The sequence below is a fragment of the Anas platyrhynchos genome, chromosome Z (genome assembly GCF_047663525.1).
Source record: "Anas platyrhynchos isolate ZD024472 breed Pekin duck chromosome Z, IASCAAS_PekinDuck_T2T, whole genome shotgun sequence".
Classification (NCBI taxonomy): domain Eukaryota; kingdom Metazoa; phylum Chordata; class Aves; order Anseriformes; family Anatidae; genus Anas; species Anas platyrhynchos.
Genome location: NC_092621.1, coordinates 5,392,205 through 5,417,041, shown reverse-complemented (window position 1 = coordinate 5,417,041; position 24,837 = coordinate 5,392,205). Strand labels below are relative to the sequence as shown.

Below are 24,837 nucleotides of genomic sequence, written 5' to 3'. Positions count from 1 at the left end.
TTTAAATAGAAAACAGTTATCCAAGTATTTTTTTAATACCTGCAATGTGTTCTTCCTGTGCCCAGATTCTTCGGCATTTGTGCCATCATTATAGACCTTAAAGACGCTGTGACTTATATCTGCCAAGGATTTTACTCTTCTTTTAGTAGAAATTGCAGGAGGGAAAATTGCAAGGTAAAGACAATTTGGGGGAGTCTGTTTTTAATCTGATGTACAGTTGTACAGTTAATTGGTCTTTGAACAAAAGATCATTGTCTTTGTAAATATTCCTGTTTGGGTCTCAGGACTGCATGGAAATTAAGCCTCAAAAGGAACATCTAGATAAAGATGTTCATATTTTTTTAGTTGGACTGTTACACCTTGGAAAAGCAGCTAAATGCTGTATATACTCTACAAATTCGTTTTTTATATTAAGATGTAAAACATCTTAATGAGTTTCAGCTCTTTTGGATGTGAAACAGGTAGCAAATCCCTTTCAGGGTTGATTCGCACACTTGGGTAATTGCATAGGAGAAAAGTATTGTAAATAGAAAGCTAACATCGAAGGTTTATAGTTGGAAAACATCATGTACTTGTGATATATTGGTAAATACGCAACCATGATATACTTTACTTAGTGTTGCTGCTGGAAATGTTTGAAGTAAAAAAAAAAAATAGGAGTTCAGTCCTAGGTTGGATCGGATTCAGCCTTTACAAAGGAACATCTCTCAAACCTTCATGCATTTGTGTTTTTTCCTTATCTTCATCTCTATGATGTGCGCAGACTTATGTTACAATGTAATTTTGCTTTTCTTAAATCTCTTTCAGCAAGACCTTTGCACTTTCTTGATATCACGAGCATGCAAAAATTCCACGTTGGCAAACTACTTATACTGGTATGTTAGAAACTATTTATTCATACTGTATCAATATGTAATTGAAATCAAAGCTATAATGCCCAGAAGGATGCAAAGCAATAGATAATTTGAGAATCTCAATTTCAGCCAGGATAAAGTAGTATTTTTATAACACACAGCAGAACAGAATAATCACTAAAAAGAGGACACTGATTTTTAAAGCATAAAAAGGTGTTTCTCTGTTAGACAAAAGAAGGTGATCTGTAGGGCATTAAGTATGGTGTTTGGGGGGAGAGGGGCTGATTGTATGGTTTTTAAGTTGTCATTCACTTTGTTTCTGGTATTGAGTAGGAAATCAAGTTCATTTTCTGCACTACTTTTGTTTGCTTTGTGTTTCAACTTTTGGCAGTGTTGACTAGAATATTAAAGTTACTTAAATAAGTCAAGAGCATACTTTATAAACGTTCATAAAGTCGTTAATCAGATTGTGCTAATCTAATCGATTTTTTAGATTCAATTTGTGGTTATGTTGTAAGCACAGTCATTGCAGATGTGTGCTTTCTTTAGGGGGAACTTTACTTATGAATAGTTCATGTAGGTGGTGAAGAGGTAAGATGTTGTCTCACGTAATTTAAGAATTAAATACCTAAACTAGTCATCTGCATGCCTTCTGTACTTAATGAAATAAGCATTTTCGGATATGATCTCACTATAGGAAAGCTGAGGTGACTAGAGCTGTACTCCATGAAATGTACTCCCTGAAAATGTCTGCATGTATATGCATATAAACACACACGAGCATATACTTGTATATGTGCATGTTTTTTATAATGAACAGCTTAGGTACCTTTCATATGGTTAAAAATGACTTGATACATATGATAATCATTTGATTTCTTTCAGATGCATATAATAATTTGAAATAATCCATATGCATTAGTATATGCTTATTAGGTGAATTGGCTGTTTTAGGAGGTATAAACTTAAACTGTTCCTGTTTAAATTTAAGAACCTATCTTGAGAGTGACCCAGTCTGTAATTTTCTTCATCAATTCTGTTGCTTTTTCAGTAATTTGAGATGTGTAATTCAGTAATTTAAATGAAAGACAATTCAAGTGCATTACTTAAATAGGGAACTTAAATAGGGAACATTACTTACAAGGGAACTTTTGTAGGGGAAAATATGGTGTTTGGCATCAGAATAAAGATGTTAATAAATGTAAATGGTTAAAATAATTGCAGGCTAAATTGGAGTGTGTAGAAGCCAAATGTTTGACTTAATTAAACTTTCTTTATGAAAATAAATGTTAGTGGATTATATCAACATAATAAAAATGAGCTAAGCTCTGCACTTACATTTCAGCAACTTGTCAGAATCTACAGAATATTTAAAAGTTTCCAGAACTCCAAAGTTTGTCTTCCAACTGCAGAAGCAAACAATAGACCAATAATAAAAACAAAACAACAATAAAAAAAACACCACCACAGAAGAGTCAATTCGTTCATTGTTTTCTTTCCAGACATCTTAATCTCAGTGACAAAATACAAATGTTGTAGCCACTGTTGGAGCTGACATAGCCATAAATCCTTGTGGCTGCTGATCAATTGCTTGTTTCATCTATCAAGACACAATGTGCACCAAAATAATCAATGGAAAAGTACAATATCCCTTGAAAATCAAACCTCCCTGCTCGTTCACTTGTCTTTGTAAAGTTCTCCTATTCTTATACTTTAACAGTACCTGCAGAAATCACTGCTACTGCTTTTAACTTCACCCCCATATGGATGTATGAGACACCTGTGTGTGTGGAATGTTACTTCCTCCTTATTTTAAGGTGGTTTTGAGAAACTGCCCAAATTTTTAACAAATGAAAAAGACGCGTTTCAATTAATGACACCCTTTTTTCCCCAGAAGTTTTAGTGCACAGATTTTTTTTAAATGTTTGTTTGTTTTCGCTCATATTACAGCACTAACTTTATCACTTTAGTAAGGTAACAGTGTGTAGAAAAAAGTATCAGCCAATATTTTGAAGTTATTTCTGGGTATAGATTTTCTTGAGATAATATGAATAAAATACTTTACGTGTACCTTAATGTATATAATGCATGTTTGTAAATGTAAATTAGTCAAATTTGACACAAGCAAAGTTAATTTTGAATCACTTCTAGTAGACTTCTTATATCAATGTGAAAAAGAAAATTTAGATTTTTTTACATCCAAAACTTTAAATAAATAAATCAGTTAGTCAGAAGTACACTAAAGCTGCAGTGAAATTTTCCAGGATATCTGTCTGTAACTTTCCAAACAGTCCAGGGATGTGCAGGTCTGTAGCTATTTACTTTCAGACGTGCCTTTCTTACTTTGCCCCTTCTTTTCAGGAGGAAGGAGGTTTGAGTTACAGAGCAAGGGAGTTGTTTTTAACTTAATCTATTGACAAGTGATTTCCTTAGTTCTCCCTTTTATGATAGCAATTTCTGGATTATCAGCTAATATTGGAACCCAGGGTGTTTTGGCATTCATTTCTTAACATATAAAGCTGATGTAAAATCAGTTTAAAACTAAAATGTAACAGCCACCACCACCAAGCCAATCTATGTAGTGTTCATTTGATTCTCATCTGCTGTCAGCATTCTTTAGCACTAGCTGAAGTTATAGAAGACCCCAGATATGACGTTACTGATTGTTTACAGAAGGTCTTTTATCCATGTGAAAAGTGATCTGTAAAGGAGAAGAAACATCATTTTTTCAGCTGCAATCAAGACCTCTAATCTTGTCCTATAATCATTCACCTGCAAAGAAGTTACAAGTCCAAAAAAAAGAAAAAATTAGTTACTAGTGTGAAGTGTGAGCATGTTTATTGAATATGTAGAGCACTTCTGAATCCAAATTCAGTGTTTGAAAACAGTTGCTAATCTCTACCTTTTTTTTTTTTTTTTAAAGTGGCGTTGTTTTGCCTGGGTAAAGCTATGAAATATATTGGTAAACAGAAGGAAGATCTGTGCACAGCTACTTTTTGTTTTTCAGTGCTGTGAACAGAAATAAGCACAAAAGTGTTTCCAAACTGCTAATTAGCACATCAAAATAAATTGACAGTAACTATCTGGCAGATTCTAGAAATGAAAACTACATTTGAAATGTATCCTTTGCAGAGCTATTTCAGGATTAACACAGTTTCTTCCACTGTTGCTAATGGTAAAATAAGGAACAAGTAGGATAGGATTTTTTTTTAAGGTGTACTTGAACAGCAAGTTTGCAGCAACAATTTTATCTCTGGGCTGTAGAGGGTAGTAGTGGAGTACTCACTGTACCTGTTTGGAGTGTTCTTGTGATTCAGACTTCTGTCCTGTCTAAGTGATGTTTGACTGCTTCAAGTGAAGCACCTCAAACTTTTATAGGCTGCCCTATCCAAATGGGTATTTAAGACTAAGCGATTTTGAAGAGCTCAGCTAGTATTCAAAGAACAACTTTATTTTGAACAACTTTATTTTTAGCTCCAAGTGTATAATACAGGACTGCAGTTATTTCACTCAGATTACGCAGCGTCAGAGTACAATATAACTTGAATTGTTTCTGTGCTGCAGGTATGTAATAGTGGAATGTGAAGACCAAGACACTCAGCAGAGGGACCCAAAGACTCATGAAATGTACTTAAATGTGATGAGAAGATTTAGTCAGGCTTTGCTAAAGGTAATGCCTCTGTGTAAGGAAGTACTTGGTGATTCTTTTCTTTTAAAAAGACACGAGTGTCTAGATGGAGGGCAGCTTGTCATATCATGTATTGAAATCTAGAAAGCTTCTGCTCAAGTTCAGTTTGAATTTTCAGTGATTGTGGTAAAGTAAAGAACGACAATCGAGAACATTTTCCTCTGTCTTGTTTATTGCTCCCGTTAACATGCTGATTCTGAAATCCTATGCCTTGTATGATCAGTCTAGTGTCATTTATAATTTCTTTATTAGAAATCTTTCTCTACCAGTGCAAATTTAGACAAGAGGCCTGTCTTTTGAATCCAAAAGCTGTGTTGCTCTGTATGCCAACAGCAAAGGGTGCTGTAGCAACAGGAGAAAAAAAGCAAAAACAGACTGAAATTCATAAAAGCTTTTTTATTTTATTATATTAGATGCACTAAAATCAAGCAAGACTGTGAATCTTATACTTCATATTAATTCCCATTTTAGGAATGCTATGTAAATCTGACTCTTAACACTTTATAACGTATTTCATGTGCTTGTTGTTGTTACCTTATTTTGGTTGTGTGAGCATTTTTTTTTTCCTGCATGAATGTTCATATCTAAAATTGTTGAATCAAACTGAAGTGAACTGATAGGTCAGATAATTGATTGTGAGCTCTAGTGATTCTGACCATGCTTTACAGAAAACATCTTTTGAATTGGGAGGAAATAGGTCTTTATTCACTTACAACTTAAAAGCCCAAAGATGTAAGAATAAAGAATAAAATATTTCTAAGTAAAATAATTATGGAACAAATAACTAATTTTGTTTCTTTTAATTCATTTAGGGTGATAAATCTGTCAGAGTGATGCGTTCATTGTTGGCAGCCCAGCAGACATTTGTAGATCGCCTGGTTCATGTAATGAAAGCAGTGCAGCGTGAAAGCGGGAATCGTAAGAAAAAGGTAAATAAAGCACTGGAACACTTACATTGTCAAATTCTTCCCAGAAATTAATGTTACCCTTTCGCTAAAAATTCTTACTACTTAAATGTATAACAGATGTCTGTCTATCCTGTAACAATTGTAGTTAATTTTAAAGAACCCTAAGAAGGGATTAGATGGGTTAAAGTTACTAAATGTTCTGAAACTTCAGAAATGGAAAAGGAAAAGAGGCCTTCAGAAATGTCTCAGGGTATTTTTGCTAAAGTAAGGTATAGAAATAATTGAAGAAGTAGTGATTTGAGGGTGAGCAAGTTGCAGAAGATAGGAGAAGGGAGCAGAACTTGTTGTGATATGAGAATCATCACAGAGTCACGTAACAGCTGAAGTTGGAAGGCACTTCTGAAGGTCATTTTGTCCTACCTACCTGCAAGTCTGCCTACAGCAGCTTGCCCAAGGCTGCTGTGCCATCACTGGGCACCTTTGTAAAGAACCTGACTCTACGTTCTTTGCACCCTCCAGTCAAGCATTAATATACATGGATTAAAATCTCCCCTGAGCTTCTCTGGGACTTAGAAATCCCAGATCTCTCAGCCTTTCTTCCTAGGAAAGGTTGTCCAGTCTACTGATGATTTCTGTGGGTCTCTGTTGGACACTCTCCAATATGTCCATGTCTCTTGTACTGAGGAGCCCAGAACTGGACTCAATATGCTAGGCATGGCCTCATCAGTGCTGAGTAGAGAGGAAGGAGCACCTCCCTTAACCTGCTGTTGGCCCATGTTTAACTTGGTGTCCACCAGGACCAACCTCAGGTATTCTTATATCTGTGTTCTTATTATATATAAAGAATATTTTTTTCACTGCATTTTAAGAATGAAATCTTGATTCTTTGGAGTAGTAATTGAAGAAGCTGGTGATTTATTAGTAACAGTTATCTGCTGTTAAGTCTTTAACTGTTCATGTATGCCTAATAGTTTTGCTTGTTGAAGGGGGGATAAGACACAAGATTTTGATTTCTTTTTCTTTCAGAATGAGAGGCTTCAGGCATTGTTAGCAGATAATGAAAAGATGAATTTAGCGGATATGGAACTTATTCCACTTCCTCTGGAGCCTCAGGTGAAAATTAAAGGGATAATCCCTGAAAAAGCCACACTCTTCAAGGTAAATAATGTCTGAATAGCTGAAATATAAACAAATCTAATGAGCACCAAGCTTAGCAATACCAGTTGAAAGATTGAAAGAGGCTGATGTAGTCAAGGAGAAATCTAATTGTAATGTGCTCTTAAAGTGATTGTTTTTTCTAAAGCTGATTTCAAATTAATGTGCTAAATTCACAGCAGCTTTTATAAGACTGATATACTTTATTAAATAACTATAATCTACTTTTGAAAAAGGTGAAATGTTATCCACAAATCTTCTTTAGAGTAAGTGGTTCACAAGCCGGAGACAGTCTCCAAGGTAGCTGAATGCTTCCTAGTTCAGAACTTCTCTGAATCTTAGTCTGTGTCCAGAGGGAGCATCACTTATGTTTAAAATCTTACATGTAGCATACCTGTTTTGATTTTTAATCTACATGTTAACATTATTGTACTGCAAAATGAAACTTAATTTCCTAGGGAGTAGGAGGAAATAAGGTGGTCCATTTCATTATGTTGCTGTGGACTGCCATGTAGATGATCTATCCCAAGTATAAATAACTTCTTAAATTGAACCAGATCAGTTGCTTCTAATTACATAGCCATTCCTTAATATAGTTATTGGACAGTCAGTATGCTGTTAAAAGGGTTGAATTCTTTTGCTTTACATGCTACTTGGAACGTAAGTAGCCCATGCTCATCATAAATTTAATTTCAAGCCATCTAGTTTTAAGATGACCAAAATGTGTTTTTATCAGTCAGGCCTCTAACCAGGAGGCGTTCCCTGCTATTTTTAAAGAAAAGAGGGGGAGGAAAAAAGTTCATGCTTCTGTTGCAACAAATGTTAACCATGATTTCTAGTAGGTTGTAAATGTATGCCTTCTAGTTTTATGGGAATCACTTGTGAAATGCAATAAATTTTGTTTACTTAAAAATAAGAGTTAAACATTTTTGATAGTTTTCTGCCACCTTTGGTTCTCCATCTTTGGCTTGTTTCTTTATATACCTATTAGTTACGTAGAAGAGGACCCATCTACCATTCCATGCTCTTAAAACTTCTTTTGAAGTCAGAGATGGTTTTGATTGTCCTGATTCTGAATGCTTACTCATTTCCACTTAATCTATAATCCTGTGCTACACAATAATAGTCAGAGGTGAATGACTAATTTTTGGTGCTCTTGGTTATCACGTGGCAGCTTTTGTATGACTGTTCAAAGAATTGTTTTTCTTTTATTTATGAAACTTTTTTTCGAAACATTTACTGCATGTGAAAATATTAAACCATATTATTGATTTTTTTAATTGTTTTTTGCTTTGAGGGAAGTAACTTGGTCAGTTGCAATAGATGAAATTCATGTAGGTAATTGATCCCTTTCAATCCATTTTGTTCAGAGAAACAGCTAACAAATTGTTCTTCACAAACAGCAATGTAAAAAGGCATTTTTTCTTTTACTAAATAGATTAAGAAAGCAATTAATTGTTTAAGATGACTTGCCCCTAGCATTTCTTCAATGTTTATCCTGTAATTGTCTCTTTTTGGTCTCGTCAGTTACAATTTGTTTTGTTGTGACCTTTTTTACATTGGTTGGAATTGCATGCATACAAACAAAGTTTGAATCCTTCTGTCCTTTCCTCTTCAGTTGCGTGAGGGATGGGGTGGCATGCAGGGGAAGAATGTATCCTTTGTACTTCTAGTTTGTTTTTTCTTCTGTAAACAGTGGAGAACCTGAGGGGTTTTTTTGTGTTGTTTTGTTTAAACATACCTAGATCACAGTTTTGGTAACTGGAAATGACATGGTCTGACTAGACAGTAGGTAACTGCTTTTAGAATTTTAGAATTGCTTTTTTACTGCTGAATTTGAGGAACATAAAGAGACTTCTGGTTCTTGCTGTTGTGCTATATAACCAATAAGATTATTCTAAACCTTTTTCTAATTGAAATTTATGTCAGTATAGTATGATCTTATTCCTGTCTAGTTCACGTATAATTAATAATACAGTAAATAAGGATTTGTGTCTCAGGAATCCACTGTAGCAAGATATTAATGTGAACTTTTCTGTGAACGAGCTTAGTGGAATAAATTTCCTTTTCCAGAGTGCCTTAATGCCTGCTCAGTTATTCTTCAAGACAGAAGATGGAGGTAAATATCCAGTAATTTTTAAGCATGGTGATGACTTACGTCAAGATCAACTTATTCTTCAGATTATTTCACTCATGGATAAGGTGAGAATTACTTACCCATGTTGTTGTTCTAAGTTCTTGATACTTCTGGTCAAGAGCAAGACTGGTAGAAAATGTGCATGTGGCTAACATGGCTGTTGATGTTGCTAACACATACCAGGGTTTTCAGACTTCACTTGGCTTTTTTTCTTTATAGACAGACATAGATTCTGTATAGATCAAAAAAAAAAAAAAACTAAAAAAATTGGCAAACTGGCTTTTACACATCACTAACTTCAATGAAGAACTGTGTAGATCAGTGCCTCCTGTTTAAAAAACAAAAAAAAAAAAACAAAAAAACAAAAAAAAAAAAAACGGTTTGTTTCACTTTTTTTTTTCTTCTCCCCACTCCCAGCTGTTAAGAAAAGAGAATCTGGATTTGAAGCTGACACCTTATAAAGTGCTGGCAACTAGTACAAAACACGGTATGAATACTTTGGTTTTCTAAAAGTACAGTATTGGGAATCATTTTCTCCTTCAGTTCTTAGACTGTTGTGACATAGTATTTTCATGACAGATGTTTTGCTTAAGACAGTATTCTAAAGAAGAGCTTGTGTTAGAAAATGCTGTGCCACTGTAAGTTGTGGAAGTAAACAAGTTGAGTGGCTGTGGTATTCCACAGGTGACTCAAATACCTTCATAAAATAAACCTGTTATTAACTTCTGAAATGCGTGACAGTCATTTAGACTATTTACAGCATTATCTTTGGTGCAAGCTTGCAATGTGATCTTGGGCAAATCATGTTAATGCTCTAATTGACCTTTGCAGGAAGATGGCGGGGGGGAAAGACCAAAACAAAATGAACCTTAGATGCTTTTAGATGCATTGTGGATAAACATTTAGAAAATGACTGGTTTATTTCCTTTTTCATGAAAATTGGGACAACTTGCAGTTAAAACTTGTTAAAGAACTACTGAATTTTGGAGAAAAATCGAGGGATTTTTTTTTTACTATAGAGAAGCAGTTGAATGAAACCATGTGTTAGTAGTGGCCTTTAATAAAAAGGTTCTGGAGTAGCTTCAAACTTGTATGCACTGGAGATTTTTTGGTTTGTGTCACAGGTTTCATGCAGTTTATTCAGTCAGTGCCAGTTGCAGAAGTTCTTGCTACTGAGGAAAGTATACAGGTATGTGATGATGTGTTCTTTAAGTCTTCTACTGATAACACAGTATGAATTGCAGCCTTAAATCTCACACATCAGTCTCTACAGTCTTTCAAATGATCTTTACCTACTGTTTAGAAGACAGATTAAAACTTGAAACAAATCAGATTTTTTGCTTTAGAAAACACTTAAATCATCCTATAACCTATCATCTTATGACCTAACAGAAATATCGTTGACATAAAGTGAAGCTCATTTATGATATTGAGGTTCTGGCTTTCCCCTGGGCAACTTAGGATAAGAGAAAATTGTTGCTTGGGAGAAGAGACTGACCCCACCCTGCCTACAGGCTCCTTTGAGGTAGTTGTAGAGCATTGTAAGGTGTCCCCTGAGCCTCCTCTTCTCCAGGCTAAACAACCCCAGCTCCCTCAGCCACTGCTTGTAAGCCTTGTTCTGCAGACTCCTCACCAACTTCAATGCCCTTCTTTGGACATGCTCCAGCACCTCAGTATCCTCCTTGTAGTGAGGGGCCCAAAACTGAACACTTCTTGAGGTGCAGCCTCACCAGCACTAAGTACAGAGGGACAATCACATCCCTGGTCCTGCTGGCCACTCTATTTCAGATGCAAACCAGGATGCTGTTTGTTTCTTGGCCACCTGAGCACACTGCAGGCTTGTGTTCAGCTGGCTATCGACCCATACCCCTTGGTCCCTTTCCATCAGGCAGCTTTCCAGCCGTTCTTCCTCCATTGTGTGGTGTTTCAGGGGGTTGTTGTGCCCCAGGTGCAGGACCTGGCATTTGGCCTTGTTGAACTTCATACAGTTGGCCTCAGCTCACTGGTGCAGCCTATCCAGATCCTCCTGCAGAGCCTTCCTACCCTCAAACAGATCAACACTTGTGCCTAACTTGGTGTTGTCTGAAAACTTATTGAGGGTGCACTCAATCCCCTCGTCCAGATCACTGATAAAGATATGGTAGAACTGGCCCCAGTACTGAGCCCTAGGGCACAACACTAGTGACCGGCTGCTAACTGAATGTACCTTCATTCATCCCAACTCTTCAGGCCTGGCTACTCAGTTTTTTTTACCTAGCGAAGCATACACCTACACAAGCCATGAGCAGTCAGTTTCTCCAGGAGAATGCTGTGGGAAATGGTGTCAAAAGCCTTACTGAAGTCAAGGTAGACCACATCCACAGCTTTTCCCTCATCCACTAAGTGCATCACTTTGTCATAGAAGGAGATCAGATTAATCAAGCAGGACTGGGCTTCCATAAGCCCATGCAGACTGGACTTGATCACCTGGTTGTCCTGTATGTGCTGTGTAATGGCACTCAAGATGATCTGCTCCATGAGCTTCCCTGGCACCAAAGTCAGACTGACAGGCCTGTAGTTCCCTGGGTCTTCCTTCTGGCCTTTTTTGTAGATGGGTGTGACATTTGCTAGCTGCCACTAGGCTTGACACCTTGTCAAAGCAAACATGTATTAATGCTTTCTAGTTTAAACAACTAAATAGCTCATCTGTGTAACATCTGAAATCTGTTTCCATGTGTGGTCGATGTGTGTGATTGATTTGCAGCAAGCTTTCTTTGATTATAGTAGGATTGAGTAGGGATATGTAATTGAATAATGACACATACAACTCCTGATAGCTTCAAGCACAGCACCAGTTAGGTTACAGAGTTTACTTAGTTGGTCAGGATAAATACAGCTAAATAAAATATACCAAGTTTCCATATAAGATACATAGATGCAAATAGTGACAGAGCACTGAAATAAGCTGAGAGCCTGTGGAGTCTTCCTTGGAGATCTTCAAGAGCTGCCTGGATGTGAACCTGAGCACTGTGCTCTGGGTATTCTGCTACAGCAGGGGAGTTGGACCAGGTAACCTCCAGAGGTCTGGGTCAACATTACCCGTGACAGTACCTTCTGAATGACAACTCAGCGTATTTATGTTGCATTTAGTTCATTACATTACCTTTTTTCACATTTTTATAGCTAATACTGAAGCTTGCATTTGGTCATAATGCAGTAACTGGGAGTCAAAATAAATAGTTACATCCTTCTGTTAACTATACATTTAAAAATAGGGAGATACAAATAAAAACAACACTGCTCTGTCCAGTTGGACAGTGACCAACATAAAGTTGCACACTTTTCTTCTCACTTCTGTGAAGATTTTGATAAGCTACAATTATACCTCTTTTCAGTGGTTTGCAGGGACAGGACAAGGAGTAATGGTTACAAGATAGAGCACAGGAAGCTCCACACCAACATACGAAAGAATTTCTTCATGGTGAGCGTGACAGAGCACTGGAACAGGCTGCCCAGGGAGGTTGTGGAGTCTCATTCTCTAGAGATATTTAAGACCCATCAGGGCGCCTACCTGGGCAGCCTGCTCTAAGGAACCTACTTTGGCAGGGGCGTTGGACACAATGATCTTTCGAGGTCCCTTCCAACCCCTTCAATTCTGTGATTACACTGTCAGTCATCATACAGTTTCTGAAGTGCTGTCTTCTCTGCAGTCCTTTGTGATCTTAGAATCTTACTATCTATATTCTATTCCATATTTTCATAGAATAATGCATTTAGAAATGAACGTGAAATTGTTATTTTGCAATTATAACATCCTGTTCCAACCTAAGATAGGTGCCTCACTGTTGATTGCTCTGCAGACATATGGAGCAATTCTTCCTTTGAGGAACCACTGATCTAAATAGACAAGACAACAAAAAGAAATGTAATCTGAGATTACTTCGCAGAGTAATAACAAAATACATTACAGAACCCAGATCTCCTGTGCTGTGAAGCATGATAAAATAGCTGTGCATTGTAGGCCAAGGAGTAAAAATTAAACGAGCACTGAGTGTGGTGAAAGTTTATTCTGTTGTTTTTGTAAATGTTTGTTTGCATCACAGGTGTTCTAATGAAAATTGACTGTATCTGAAAATGAAAAAAAAAAAGTCTTTTGAAGTTTCAAAGCAAGTAATTTAATATGGACTGATAATACAGATCTGCAGGAGAGAAAAAAAAATTTTGACGTTTGAATATTACTTAACTTACGTTAATAATCTTGATTTTAGTTTTGTGTTTTTGAGGGTTTGTGTTCCACTCCGCACAGCTTGCCATTTGGATTCTCTGAAGTTGTTTTTTAACATACATTGTCCAAAGTTTTGGAGCACTGGAACTAGAATTTTCTACCACGCTATTAAACAGTTACGATTTTTGTTCCGCATTGCTTTTATAGGTTTCATTTATAAGAATCATAGAGTATCCAAAGGGAAGGGATGCACAAGTATCATTGAATCCAGCTCCTAACTCTGTATAGGGCAACAGAATCTTTCTACTGTCAGCTTCTTCAACATGTCTTTGAAGTGCTTGCTCCTGTGTAAACAAAGGCAATTAAAGCTTTTTCCATTTATAACAGGGCTGCTTTTCATGCAAAACTTACTTAAATAGTCAGAAGGTACCTGCTTTCAGCACCTCTTTATTTTGTGAAATTCATTTCAGTGTTTCATTAGGGCAGTTATTTGTTGTGTGGATACATAGAAAGCTCCTCTTCTAGTGCTTGCTTAGCTTTTATGCCTGTACTTTCGTTCAGTGCAATAATCTTATGTTTAGGCTAAGATATAACTTACATATCTTATCTTGGTCATGAAGAACAGTCTTTTTAAGTAGTGGGAAGGACTGTTTTGGCCTCATCTACGTACCATTTAGTGATTTAGATCTTACTTTTAAACTCAGTTGTATAGAAGAATATAGAGGCATATCATGTTAAACCTTACAAGTTAGAAGGTGTGTCCCAAACATAGTTACTGATCTGAACTTAGTCCTGTATGGTTTCTGTAATCTCACATAAACCTGTTCCTGTGGAAGTATTTTTGTATTTATATTTATTAATAAGTAAATCTTGAATGTATTGCTGATCTTCTAAGGCTGTTTTAAAGAAGTACATTTCAATTTGAATTTCTGATCTTTTTCTGCTGAGTGTAAGAATATGATGATTAAGATAATATAAAGATAGCAATATAGAAGTAAATTTAGATCTCACTGGGTTCGCTGGGGATGATTCTTAGTTTGTTTACACTACTGGGCATTTGTGGTCTTGTTTTAAATCTTTGATTACTAGGTATAAGAATCACATTTGAGATCATGTGTAGTAACTAAATATGTTGATGACTTTCCCTCCAGAACTTCTTCAGAAAGCACGCACCGAGTGAGACTGGGCCTCATGGAATAAGTGCAGAGGTGATGGACACGTATGTTAAGAGCTGTGGTAAGTTAAACTCCTACAACTGATAACTTCAGACATGAATTACAAGGGATGGGATCAGTGAGCTATTGAGATGCTAAAGATTAAATGATAGCAAGTACCTGCATAGTTCCTTACCTACAGTGAGAATACCTGTTGTAGATCTTACTAATGTCACTATTGAGCTCTAACACTTATTCAGCAGACCAGTCATGTTCAGTGTCAGCATTAGGGCAGGTTTGAATTGCTCAAGATTCGACTAAGTGTCAGGTATTTCTCAATTGACTGTAATAGCAATTTATGTTTGATAGTTAGATGGCTATATGTTTACTTTGTGCCTTAATCTGGAGATGAATCCTTCTTGTTATTGCTATTAAATTTTCATTTCTAGTTGTCAGATTCTAATAAGCAAAAAGCTAATCTTTAATTTGTCATGACTTCAACAACGTACCAGTTCATGTTTCTTGTAGGTTTCAGGGTGGAATTAGAGGTCATATTTTTTTATTTTTCCTGGTCATTAGCATCCATGCACAGATTTTTGCGATAAAGGAACATGAGAGCTAGGATTTTCTTTCCATTTAGTGCCTTTTATGAGCATTGTAAAATTATTTTGCTTGTTTTCCCTTGTGCTCAAGGAGTCTTCACAGCCCTTGAAAGGGAATGGCATTGTCTAGTGAAAAGAGTACTTTTGAGTCAGACATGTGATACACTATTTCTTTCGTCAGACCTCTTTCCTTCTCCTTGAAGGAGATTAGAAGTTAAGTACATTCTTCTTTCTAGCAAAAAAAATAAATTCTACCTTTGTTTCCTCCACGTCATGGGATATTCATCATCTGGGGAGATGTAAAGTAATGAATCATCAGTATTTGAAGTAGAAAAGTTCAATTCGTTTTTGTAAAAAGTCATCTTTTTCATGGAGGTTGCAGTTGTGTGTTTCTTCAGTAAAATGATGCTGACGTTAAAACATTGCATTTGCTGTGCATTAAATTAAAAAGCTTTATCCTATCAAAAAAGTCATTCAGTTGTTGCTGTACCACATCTTGTGCTTTGCTGTTCTTTCTGACAGTGCAATCCTTAAAACTTATTTAAACCTTTCTGGTTAGTGGGTGGAAGAAATATAACAGTTTGCATTAGTTATAACTTACCACCTTCTGCCTTACTGCTTAGCTTGTAAATACATACCCATTCAAATTCACATCAACGTCTAACGCTTGTTCATGGGTTTTGTAAGTATCTAGAGTTCAAAATGTGCACGTTAGCATGGCATTGTTAGTCGGTCGAGGGAAGTGATTGTCCCTCTACTCTGCGTTGGTGCGACCTCACCTCGAGTACTGTGTGCAGTTCTGGGCACCACAGTACAAAAAGGACATTAAACTGTTGGAAAGCCTCCAGAGGAGGGTGACAAAGATGGTGAAGGGCCTAGGGGGGAAGACATGTGAGGAGCGGCTGAGGTCGCTTGTCCAATTCAGCCTGGAGAAGAGGAGTCTGAGGGGAGACCTCATTGTGGTCTACAGCTTCCTCGTGATGGGGAGTGGAGGGGCAGGCGCTTGACCTATTCTCCTTAATCACCAGTGTTGGGACCCGCGGGAATGGTGTCAAGCTGAGGCAGGGGAGGTTTAGGCTGGACCTCAGGTAGATGTTCTTCACTGAGAGGGTGGTCGCACATTGGAACAGGCTCCCCAGGGACGTATTCACGGTACCAAGCCTGTCTGAATTTAAGAAGCATTTGGACTGTGCGCTTAGTCATATGGTCTAAACTCCTGGGCAGACCTATGTGGTGCCAGGAGCTGGACTTGATGATCCTTATGGGTCCCTTCCAACTGGGGATATTTTATGATTTTATGATTTATTTTGATCAAAATACCTCATCTTACTTTGAAGTATCTTAATCCTAATATTGAACAGAAGTATTTTTTATATACCCATTAGGTGTATAATAGGGTAGTAAAAGCTGAATCTAGGCAGTACCAAATATATTCCAGAGTTTTAATTTATCATGAACGCAAAGTAATACTGCTGATAATCTTGATTATTCATTCCCACCTTCCCAGCCTCTGTGGCATACTTATTACTTGTGAACAAGAATTAAGATAACATTATATGCTGCTGTTAATTGTGTGGAACTTGTTGCTCTCCAAGAAAGGTACTTGTATTGATGTTTACAATTTACTTGTTACAGCTGGTTATTGTGTAATTACTTACATCCTTGGAGTTGGAGACAGACATCTGGATAATCTTTTGCTAACAAAAACAGGTAATTATTTTTAGCAGTATAATTTTATAACAACAGTTGTTTAATTTCAAGTGTGTCGATAACATTCAAATATGTTGGCTCCATTTTGCTTGCAGATATAGCCCATTGAGTACTGTAGAATATTCTTGTATTCTAAATGTAAAGATATATTGGCTCATCTGAGGTAATATTTGATTCAGTGAATCAAAGTTTAGATTTAAACTGTCAGTAGTGTGAAGTGGTAGTTAAAGAATAAGAGAACAAGTAGATAAAGTGCACTATAATCAAATGGGGCAGGAGATAACACAACCAATACGTGGTATTGATGTCTGTGTTAACAGCCATTTATGCATCTGCAGGTAATGGAAGTCCTAAGTTTACCTAAACTCAGGAATGTTTATAAGCACTGGATTTTTGTGTAGGTTTCACTTGGCTTATTTTACAGCCATGTGTTCTACTGTCACACTTCTTAAGACACGTGAAAGCTGGACTTGCAAGTTATTTTTGTTAAACACAAGTTTTTTTCTTGAGTGATGCTGACCTTTTTTGAAAGTATTAGAGGCATACTACAGGGTAAAATTTGACTGCGTTTCCTTAAGATCATGAAACCTGTCACTGTCATCTTAAACTTTGGTAAAAATCATACTTGCTGTTTTTTTCTTTTCAGAACTTGTTGAAAGCTGAAAAAAGGATGCTCTAATAAGTATTTGTAAAGTAACTCTAAGTCCAAGTTTCCTAATTTTATTTATCAAACTATTTTCTAAATCGTTACATTCCTATTTAGTTGGTTTTCTAACATGGTATCAGAAAGCAGTTTCAAGATCTATTAAGTGGATGTATTTTAATAATTTTATGTACACTGTTCAAAATACAGTAGATATTTAGACAAGTATTGTTAGTAGTCCTATGGAATTGGGTATAATCGTGATGATTTCAGTGAGAGTTCCTTGCTAATTTCTGTCTCAGATTGGACTTTCTTTTAACAAAATTGATTCTGTGAGCTTTCCAGGTCTGCATGTTTTTCTAAAAAATTATAAATATGATGCATCCCAAAACAGGGAATGTCACTTAAGACCTGTCAGAGCAAGGTTCACTTTCTCCTACTTGTGTATTTTGTGTTTTTGATGAAACCAAGCCACTACACTACAAAAATCCAAGTGTTTCATCAGCCTGATAGACTAGACTGTTCTGCTTTTTTTTTTTCTCTCCAGCTTTCTGTAAAATAATAGGAACTAGACAGAGTGCTCTATTTATTACAAATTCATGGTTGAAGGAGTGAAAATAAAAAAGGTTGCCATTTAGTCAAATGTCCTTTGTAGCAAACCCTTTGTATCTCAAAAATTGAAAATAGGAGGTAAGTGTTTTGATTCTTCCTCCCTACCTTGTTTAACTTTTTAATGCCATTTTTGTTGCATTATGTGTATTAAAAATGGACCAGGTAGAATGAATAATTATAGTAATTCTAAATCAATAACTCAGTTTAAAAAATATTTTAATACATTTTTCTAGCTAACGTAATTCAGGAACTCAGAAGGAATTCTGTGCTTATTTGAAGTTGAATTGTGCTTTGTATGTTTTTTTAAGTATAAAAAATATTTAATTTGAAGTTAAACATTTCATTTTTCAGAGAGTGGGAGAGGTTTAAACAAAAACAAAACAAAAAAAAAGCAGTAAAAAACAACAAAAAATGAAATGTTCGATCTATAAGGAAACTTTTCCATGAAAGCATTAAGCAGCTTAATTGCAAGTGACAATGAAACCATTTAGACAATCAGCATCTATTTTCTTACAGCTTTTTGTTTATAATATACTTGGCAGTTAGAAATGTTTGTTTTCCTGAGGAGTGAAATAAAAATGCTGGATATTGTAGATTGTTTTGCAGGTGGAATTCTAGCTAAGTTGGCTTCATTTATCAGCTCATCTTCTAGGATTCCTCTAACTGAACACTGGGAGTATTGAGAAAAAGTCTTGGATGAGTTGTATGTTGAACATCAAGCTATAATGCCTCGGGTTAAAGGAAAATTAAAATATTTATTGTTTCTAGCTGGATAAAGTCCAGAAACTCTTAGCAAATATTTTGGATACTTGTGTAGCTGTTATGATACCTTGAATACCTTAGTTTCCTCATGAAGAAGAGTTAGAAATTGCTTTTATAATATAGTAAATAATTTCTTGAAGGAAAAATGTGTAAATAACAAAAAATTTTATTTGGGGAAAAGAGAAACATAATATTTTGTTAGTTTACAGTAGGCCTGAAGTATGTATTAATGTGAGTCAGCATACTATGTAAGGAATAGGTGAAAATTAAACATCTGGCCTTCATTCCAGTGGACGATCTTGATCTAAGGTCGTGGGGGAACAAACACCTAAATCAAATGAATTTCTCCTTATCTGCTTGGAATTGTCCAAATGGACATTTAAAAATATCTCTTGAGAGGTCCCTATCACTTGTCAAAGGATGATATAAAGCATTTTCTATAGCAGGCACTGTTTGGATACTCAGAGTTGTAATTAGTCTTTTAGTTTGAGGGAATGTATATCTTGTGTTTAAAAAGTAACCAAACCATGGCTATTTGGCACAGTTGAAAAATTTAAACAGAACAGCAGAGGGCAGCACGCATCCACGGTAAATTCTAAGTATGAAATTCTTTTCATCTGCTACCTACGTTTTGTAACATACCAAGAGAGGTTTATGTTGGTCATATTTGAAGAGACTTTGTTAAGCTACCAAGAGAAATGCATATGTTTCAACCACTGCATAGACTTGTTACCAAGGTTTCTGTTTCTTGCTACTGAAAATTTCATTGAGTTATAACGAAAAAGTTAATTTATCTAGGAGAATCTAAGCTAGAAGAACTTTCTTAATAAATGGTAGGATTCATATATGTGGTTATTTCTTAACTACGCTTAAAAAAATTGAATTTTCTAAGAGTAAAAGACAGAGCCCCAGTTTGGGGTTCACATAATTTTTGTTTAATATAACAAAGTATATCATTACATTTGTTGTATCTACCTGTCTGTCTGAGTTACAGTTTGGTTGATGTATCTGTATGTGTTGGACTCATTACAGTAAAATTGTTTCATCATCTTTTATTATGTAGGTGGTTATGTGTATAACAGATATGGTATAATTTAAATACTGAGCAACAGATGCTGAAGTTCATAAAAACAAATTATTCCCCACTCAAACTCTTTTGCACTGAGGGGTGAGAATGTCTGTCCCCTAATTGAAAAAATTTCCATCTTTTATGACTCCTTGCCTCTGATTATAGAAATATGATGGCTTGTTCATATCAATTTAAAAAAAAAAAGTATTAAGATTTGTAGATGCTGGGCCATTTTACTTCACAGGTAGCAGTAGTATTTAGTTTGGAAAGAGATGCTTCTCTCCTAGAAGGAAGGCAAAACATCCTTATCTGTGAGTAATGTTTAAAATAAAAAGTTAAATCTCAGAAAGAGTTGCAAGGTAAGACAGCGAACATCTGAACATTTCCATATGTGAGATAGTGCACTCAGTGCTTTTCAGATAACATCTGTGCAGAAGCAGGTTTGAAGATGACAACAATGGAAAAAAAAAGTAGGAGTCAAACACTCCTTCAGCATTAATTTTTAGATAAGTACTTTGCTAAATACCTTTATTAATGTCACCAACTTCAATAGCATGTAAAAAGCAATTAAATTTTTAAATACAAATATAAATATTGGTGATCTTCACAGGGGATCATCCTTTTTTAAAAAAGCGGAACACTAAGACATAATATTATCCTTTAGATTTCTCTGTGAAACACCCATTTCTGTGATGCGTTCTAAAGAGAATATATATTTACCTGTTGAACTGCTGATTTTTTTCCACTTAAAGATATTAGCTATATAACAATATATACCTGGTATCTTCTCTGTATGTAGGCATAGCATAAGAATATATTTTCATAATGGACAGCTTAGGGGAAGGATATTAAAATGCTTAGCACAAGCTGTGCCCTTATCCATTATATGGATGATGATAATAAAGTTTATCTACAACTTGCTTTTCTACCAGCATATTGACTTAAAATCTGTATCCTAAATAAGTCCTTAACAGCTCATACTATTTTCTCCTATTTTTGCACGGTTTTAGAAAAGTTAGAAGATGTGGTGATTACTAATGACAAATTATGCATTCTGGTATTTTTTTCACTATGGCATTGCTCTATTAGTGAAGGAGAGATTTTGATGGTGACACCAGAAATTGCTAATATACAACTATATTAGCTCTTAAGTTTTGAACTAAATTTTGTCTGTGCACTTATAATTGCATGTTTCTGGAAATATCAGATTCTCTTCCAATCAGTAACTGCCTTTTCTTGCTTTTTATTTGAGTTTTTGCAGTAAAAGTAAAAAATCCTTGAGCAGGGGAGTGGAGAATGGTTAGGGCACTATTTTTTAAGATCTGAGTTTACTTGAAGTTTTTCCACAGTCTTTCCCACTTCTAAAAGGGTGCTAATGTTGTCCTTAAGACTTCTGACAAGTGAGACGCTTTCAAAGTCAGAAATGTTTGCACAAAGCTGTGTAACTTGACTATATGTAGACTATATGTAGGTACCTACATGTACTCTTGCTTCTAACCTCAAAATATGGCAGGAATTAAAATACGGCAAGAATTTCAGGCATACTTCTCTCTTAATGCATTTCCTAAATCCTTATGTGTAGTTTTCTCAAGTGCTTAAAGTCCTGTATTTTTTAAAGGAACTCAAATTTCTAAATAGCTTTCAGTATATAGATACTAGAAAGACACGGCCTTTATATCTAGATGTACAAAAATGGAAGTGACTCAGGACCAAATGTTTCACTCATTTTCTTCAATTCTTTCTGTTTAAAAAAAAAAATCACTTAGGTAGGGGGTTGGGATTTAGAAGTTACTCAGGAACAGTAGTAAATTAGTATTTGTAATCTGTTTTTAATTATAAGCATGGCTAATAATTTAAAGCCTTCTCAAATTAAGATGTAATAACTCTGAAGAAGATGGATTATAAGCCAGAATAAAAATATGATGATAAAAGATCGAGGTGTACGTGTGTTATGGCACTAACTGTAAATTGAAGGAGGAAAATGTTTGTTTTTAAAACATGGAATTTAAAAGCCTTCAGAAAAAGCAATGTGTTGCACAGATTTCACAACTGGTCTAATACTGGCAAGATTGATGATAACTGTATATAAATACATGTGGTGTGAAATCTTGCGGTATGAAATAGTGAGGGGGACCAGAGCCCTAGTACAGGCTACCCAGTGGAGTCTTCATCCTTTGAGATATTCATAAGTCATCTGGACGTGATCCTGGACAGGCAGCTCTAGGTGGACCTGCAGTAGAATTGGACCAGATGTGGCCTTCACAAGATCCTTTCCAACTTTAACCATTCAGTGAAAAAAAAATTTTAAGAATAATCCTCTAAATTCAGATGAGAAAAGTTGGTTGGTAAGAAACCATCTATGTAACTTTAAAGAACCTTCAGTTGAAGATGTCATAAATTTTGTTGTGTGACATTTGATAATCAAAAAACCTCACTCAATAGTTGCCTAGATATGATGCTGATTTCTCCTGTGGATTTTTTTTCCAGATGTGATTACTTGCCAATATTTTCTTTTATTTTTATTTTTATTTTTTTTTTTTTTTTTTGAAGAAAAAGTTGTCACATCTGAGGCTGACAAATCTTGAATGAGTAGTGTTTTTGAGGAGATCATACCTTGAAGAAGGATTATAACTAAGCTGACAAACTAAGTTGCTAGTAGCTTTTGCGTCCTTCATTGCAGGTGTGTAACAGGAATGACATGTATGTTACGGGTCCATCCTCCAGGAGCAAACTACTCCAGCATGGGCAGCAGCTGCCCAGCCCCTCTGCTCCTGCATGGGTTCCTCTCCACAGGCTGCAGTGTGGAGATCTGCTCCATGGGACCCATGGGCTGCAGGAGGACAGCCTGCTCCACCAGGGGCCTCTCCACAGGCCGTAGGGGAACTGCTGCTGCGTGCCTGGAGCACCTCCCCCTCCTTCTTGGTGTCTTCTTGACCTTGGCGCCTGTAAGGCTGTTTCTCACTTCTCTCACTCAACCAGCTGCTGTGTGGCACAGCCTTTTTTTCACCTGTCTTAAATATGCTCTCAAATAGGCAAACAACATCACTTACTGACTCAGCTCTGGCCAACAGTAGGGCCCTTACCTAACATGGGGCAGCTTCTAGATCCTTCTCACAGAAGCCACACCTATGTCCCCTGCTACCGAAACCTTGCCATGCAAACCAACTACGGTGATATTTTGTTTGAAGCTCGCATGAAGCTGCTGTTCCAGATTATTTACAGCTGGAGAGTTCAAGTTCCTGTTTTTGTCCTTCTCTTTCTGCTGCTATTTATTATTTTAGCAGGTTTTGGTTAAATCTGCACTCTTTGGTTTCTGATTTATTTTTTGTTGCATCTTTACCTGATACGTTCTCTGCTGTCTGCATAATACAAGGAAGTAGCATCTCCCACACACTATATTTTCATAACATGTTTTTGTATAGGTCACCTTTATGAGATATAACAAGTGACATTTTCCGTAGAGTGCCATAGGAAAAAACACTATCCTCAACATCATCAACTTGGGATTAAAAAATGCTAAAAATATCCAAGAATGCAGCTGAGCTATCTCAATCATTAATCATCTTGAAAGTGAGATGCTGGTTGTCATGCCCTGATACAAATTTTGCTTTAGATGATCACTTGAGATACTTGCAACCTTTTATCTTAGTATTAAAAAATTCAAGTCGTTAAAAGTATCTTGATAAGTTTATTATTTATTAACATTAATAATGCAAGTTCCACCTAATTTTCAATATTATATTATACTACCAATTTAATTTGTTCAAAATGAGATTGTTCTTCATTTGTTCCAATTTTAGTTATGTCCTCAAGGACAGCATAAGTCAAGTTTCTTTGTAGAAAGCCCTGAAACAGCAGTGTTCCTTCGAGCTGGCTGGTCAGTCTTTTCTTTAGTGTAGTTGCAGCTTCAGGCTAATATCAAGGGAGCATTCTGTCTTTATTTTGTAATTTGGTATGATGATTTAATTGATCTTGAACTTTCCAAATGAAAATGAATAATATTTGTGTTTAGTACATGGATTTGAAAAGTATTAAATATATTTACTGTATTTAAGTTAAAGTGTTGGACATATGTTTTGAGTCAGCCTAAAAATCTGCTAAATTTTGAGTATAGCTATGGAAGCTGTGATGTTAAATGAGGATGGTCCCACCTTATAGCTTGCTTACTCTTTTTTAGGACTGAGATATAAAAAAGTATTTGATAAATTATGTATGTTTATGTATATCACTCATGTATTACTGTTCTAGAATGATTTAGATACATTTTAGTTACCAGGCTACATTAATGATTGTATTTATCAACTAGTGAATAATTAGTCTGCTTATTAAGCATCCTTGTGATCTCCCTTAGAAAATTGACTGTGATGGAGTTTGTTTCTTGGCTTGAAGAGTGCTTATGACAGATTTCAAGCAAGCTTCTCCAATGAAAGAACATCTATTATTCAATGAAATGGACAGAGAGATGACTAATTGAAAAATGCTACGTTCCAATTTTTTTCCAAGAGTGATGAGTGTCTAAACTTATGAAAATATTAAAATTAATATAGACAATGCAAGTTAAAACACCTGCAGGGAAACAAATTTGTGTTTATAATGCAATTCAATTCCATAATGATGAAGCAAGACTTGGTATGTTCTGTGGTATCTGAGAATAGATAGGTCATGATAATCATTTTCTAGTTATTATTTAAAAGTTTCTAATTTTTTTTATATCCATATTTAATTTTATCCACGTCATTTTCTTCTATGAATTAGTTATCTAAAAATAAATTTATTAATGTTACTGCAGAGCTCTGCTTTGGATGCAAAATTCAACTTGCCTTGATTACCAAAATTCAACTGTTTCCTTGAGGAAACAGTCACAGGTTGAGCCAGGGGAGAGACATCAGGAAGAATTTCTGTCATGGAGAGGGTGGCCAAGAATTGGAACAGGTTGCCCATGCAAGTGGTGGAGTTCCCGTCCCTGGAGATAAATATTTAAGTTACGGTCATGATAGTAAGGGACACGGTTAAGTGGTGGGACTCAGTAGGGTCAGACTGACGGTTGGACACGATGATTTAGAAGGTCTTCTCCAAGCTAGGTGGTTCTATGAAATTTCATTTATGTACCTTCTATATGCACATATGGACACTGGCAGAACTGAATTATTTTTTTAATTCAGCTTTATTATTGTTTAAATTCTGCAGTTCAAAAGCTTAGTATCAAACTGAAAATTTGATTGCAAAACAAATTCACAAACACCTTTTTTTCTCTGTATGGTCAATATTTTCAATTTAGTAAGTCAAGAATATTCCTAAAAACTGGCTTCGTAGGGTTTGTGAATTGAACCACTTAGGCT

At 35.8% G+C, this 24,837-nt stretch overlaps 1 protein-coding gene across 2 annotated transcripts in view; it reads left to right on the top strand.

The window, feature by feature from the left end:
• The window catches only part of PIK3C3 (phosphatidylinositol 3-kinase catalytic subunit type 3), a 67,106-nt gene that overhangs the window by 20,727 nt on the left and 21,542 nt on the right, over positions 1 to 24,837 (top strand). For both annotated transcript variants that reach the window (XM_038170664.2, XM_038170663.2), the window contains 9 exons: positions 808 to 875; positions 4,419 to 4,524; positions 5,355 to 5,471; positions 6,477 to 6,608; positions 8,679 to 8,807; positions 9,160 to 9,229; positions 9,867 to 9,931; positions 14,098 to 14,182; positions 16,338 to 16,412. In XM_038170664.2, coding sequence (XP_038026592.1) covers positions 808 to 875; positions 4,419 to 4,524; positions 5,355 to 5,471; positions 6,477 to 6,608; positions 8,679 to 8,807; positions 9,160 to 9,229; positions 9,867 to 9,931; positions 14,098 to 14,182; positions 16,338 to 16,412 — 847 coding nt within the window. The remainder of the gene's footprint in view (positions 1 to 807; positions 876 to 4,418; positions 4,525 to 5,354; positions 5,472 to 6,476; positions 6,609 to 8,678; positions 8,808 to 9,159; positions 9,230 to 9,866; positions 9,932 to 14,097; positions 14,183 to 16,337; positions 16,413 to 24,837) is intronic.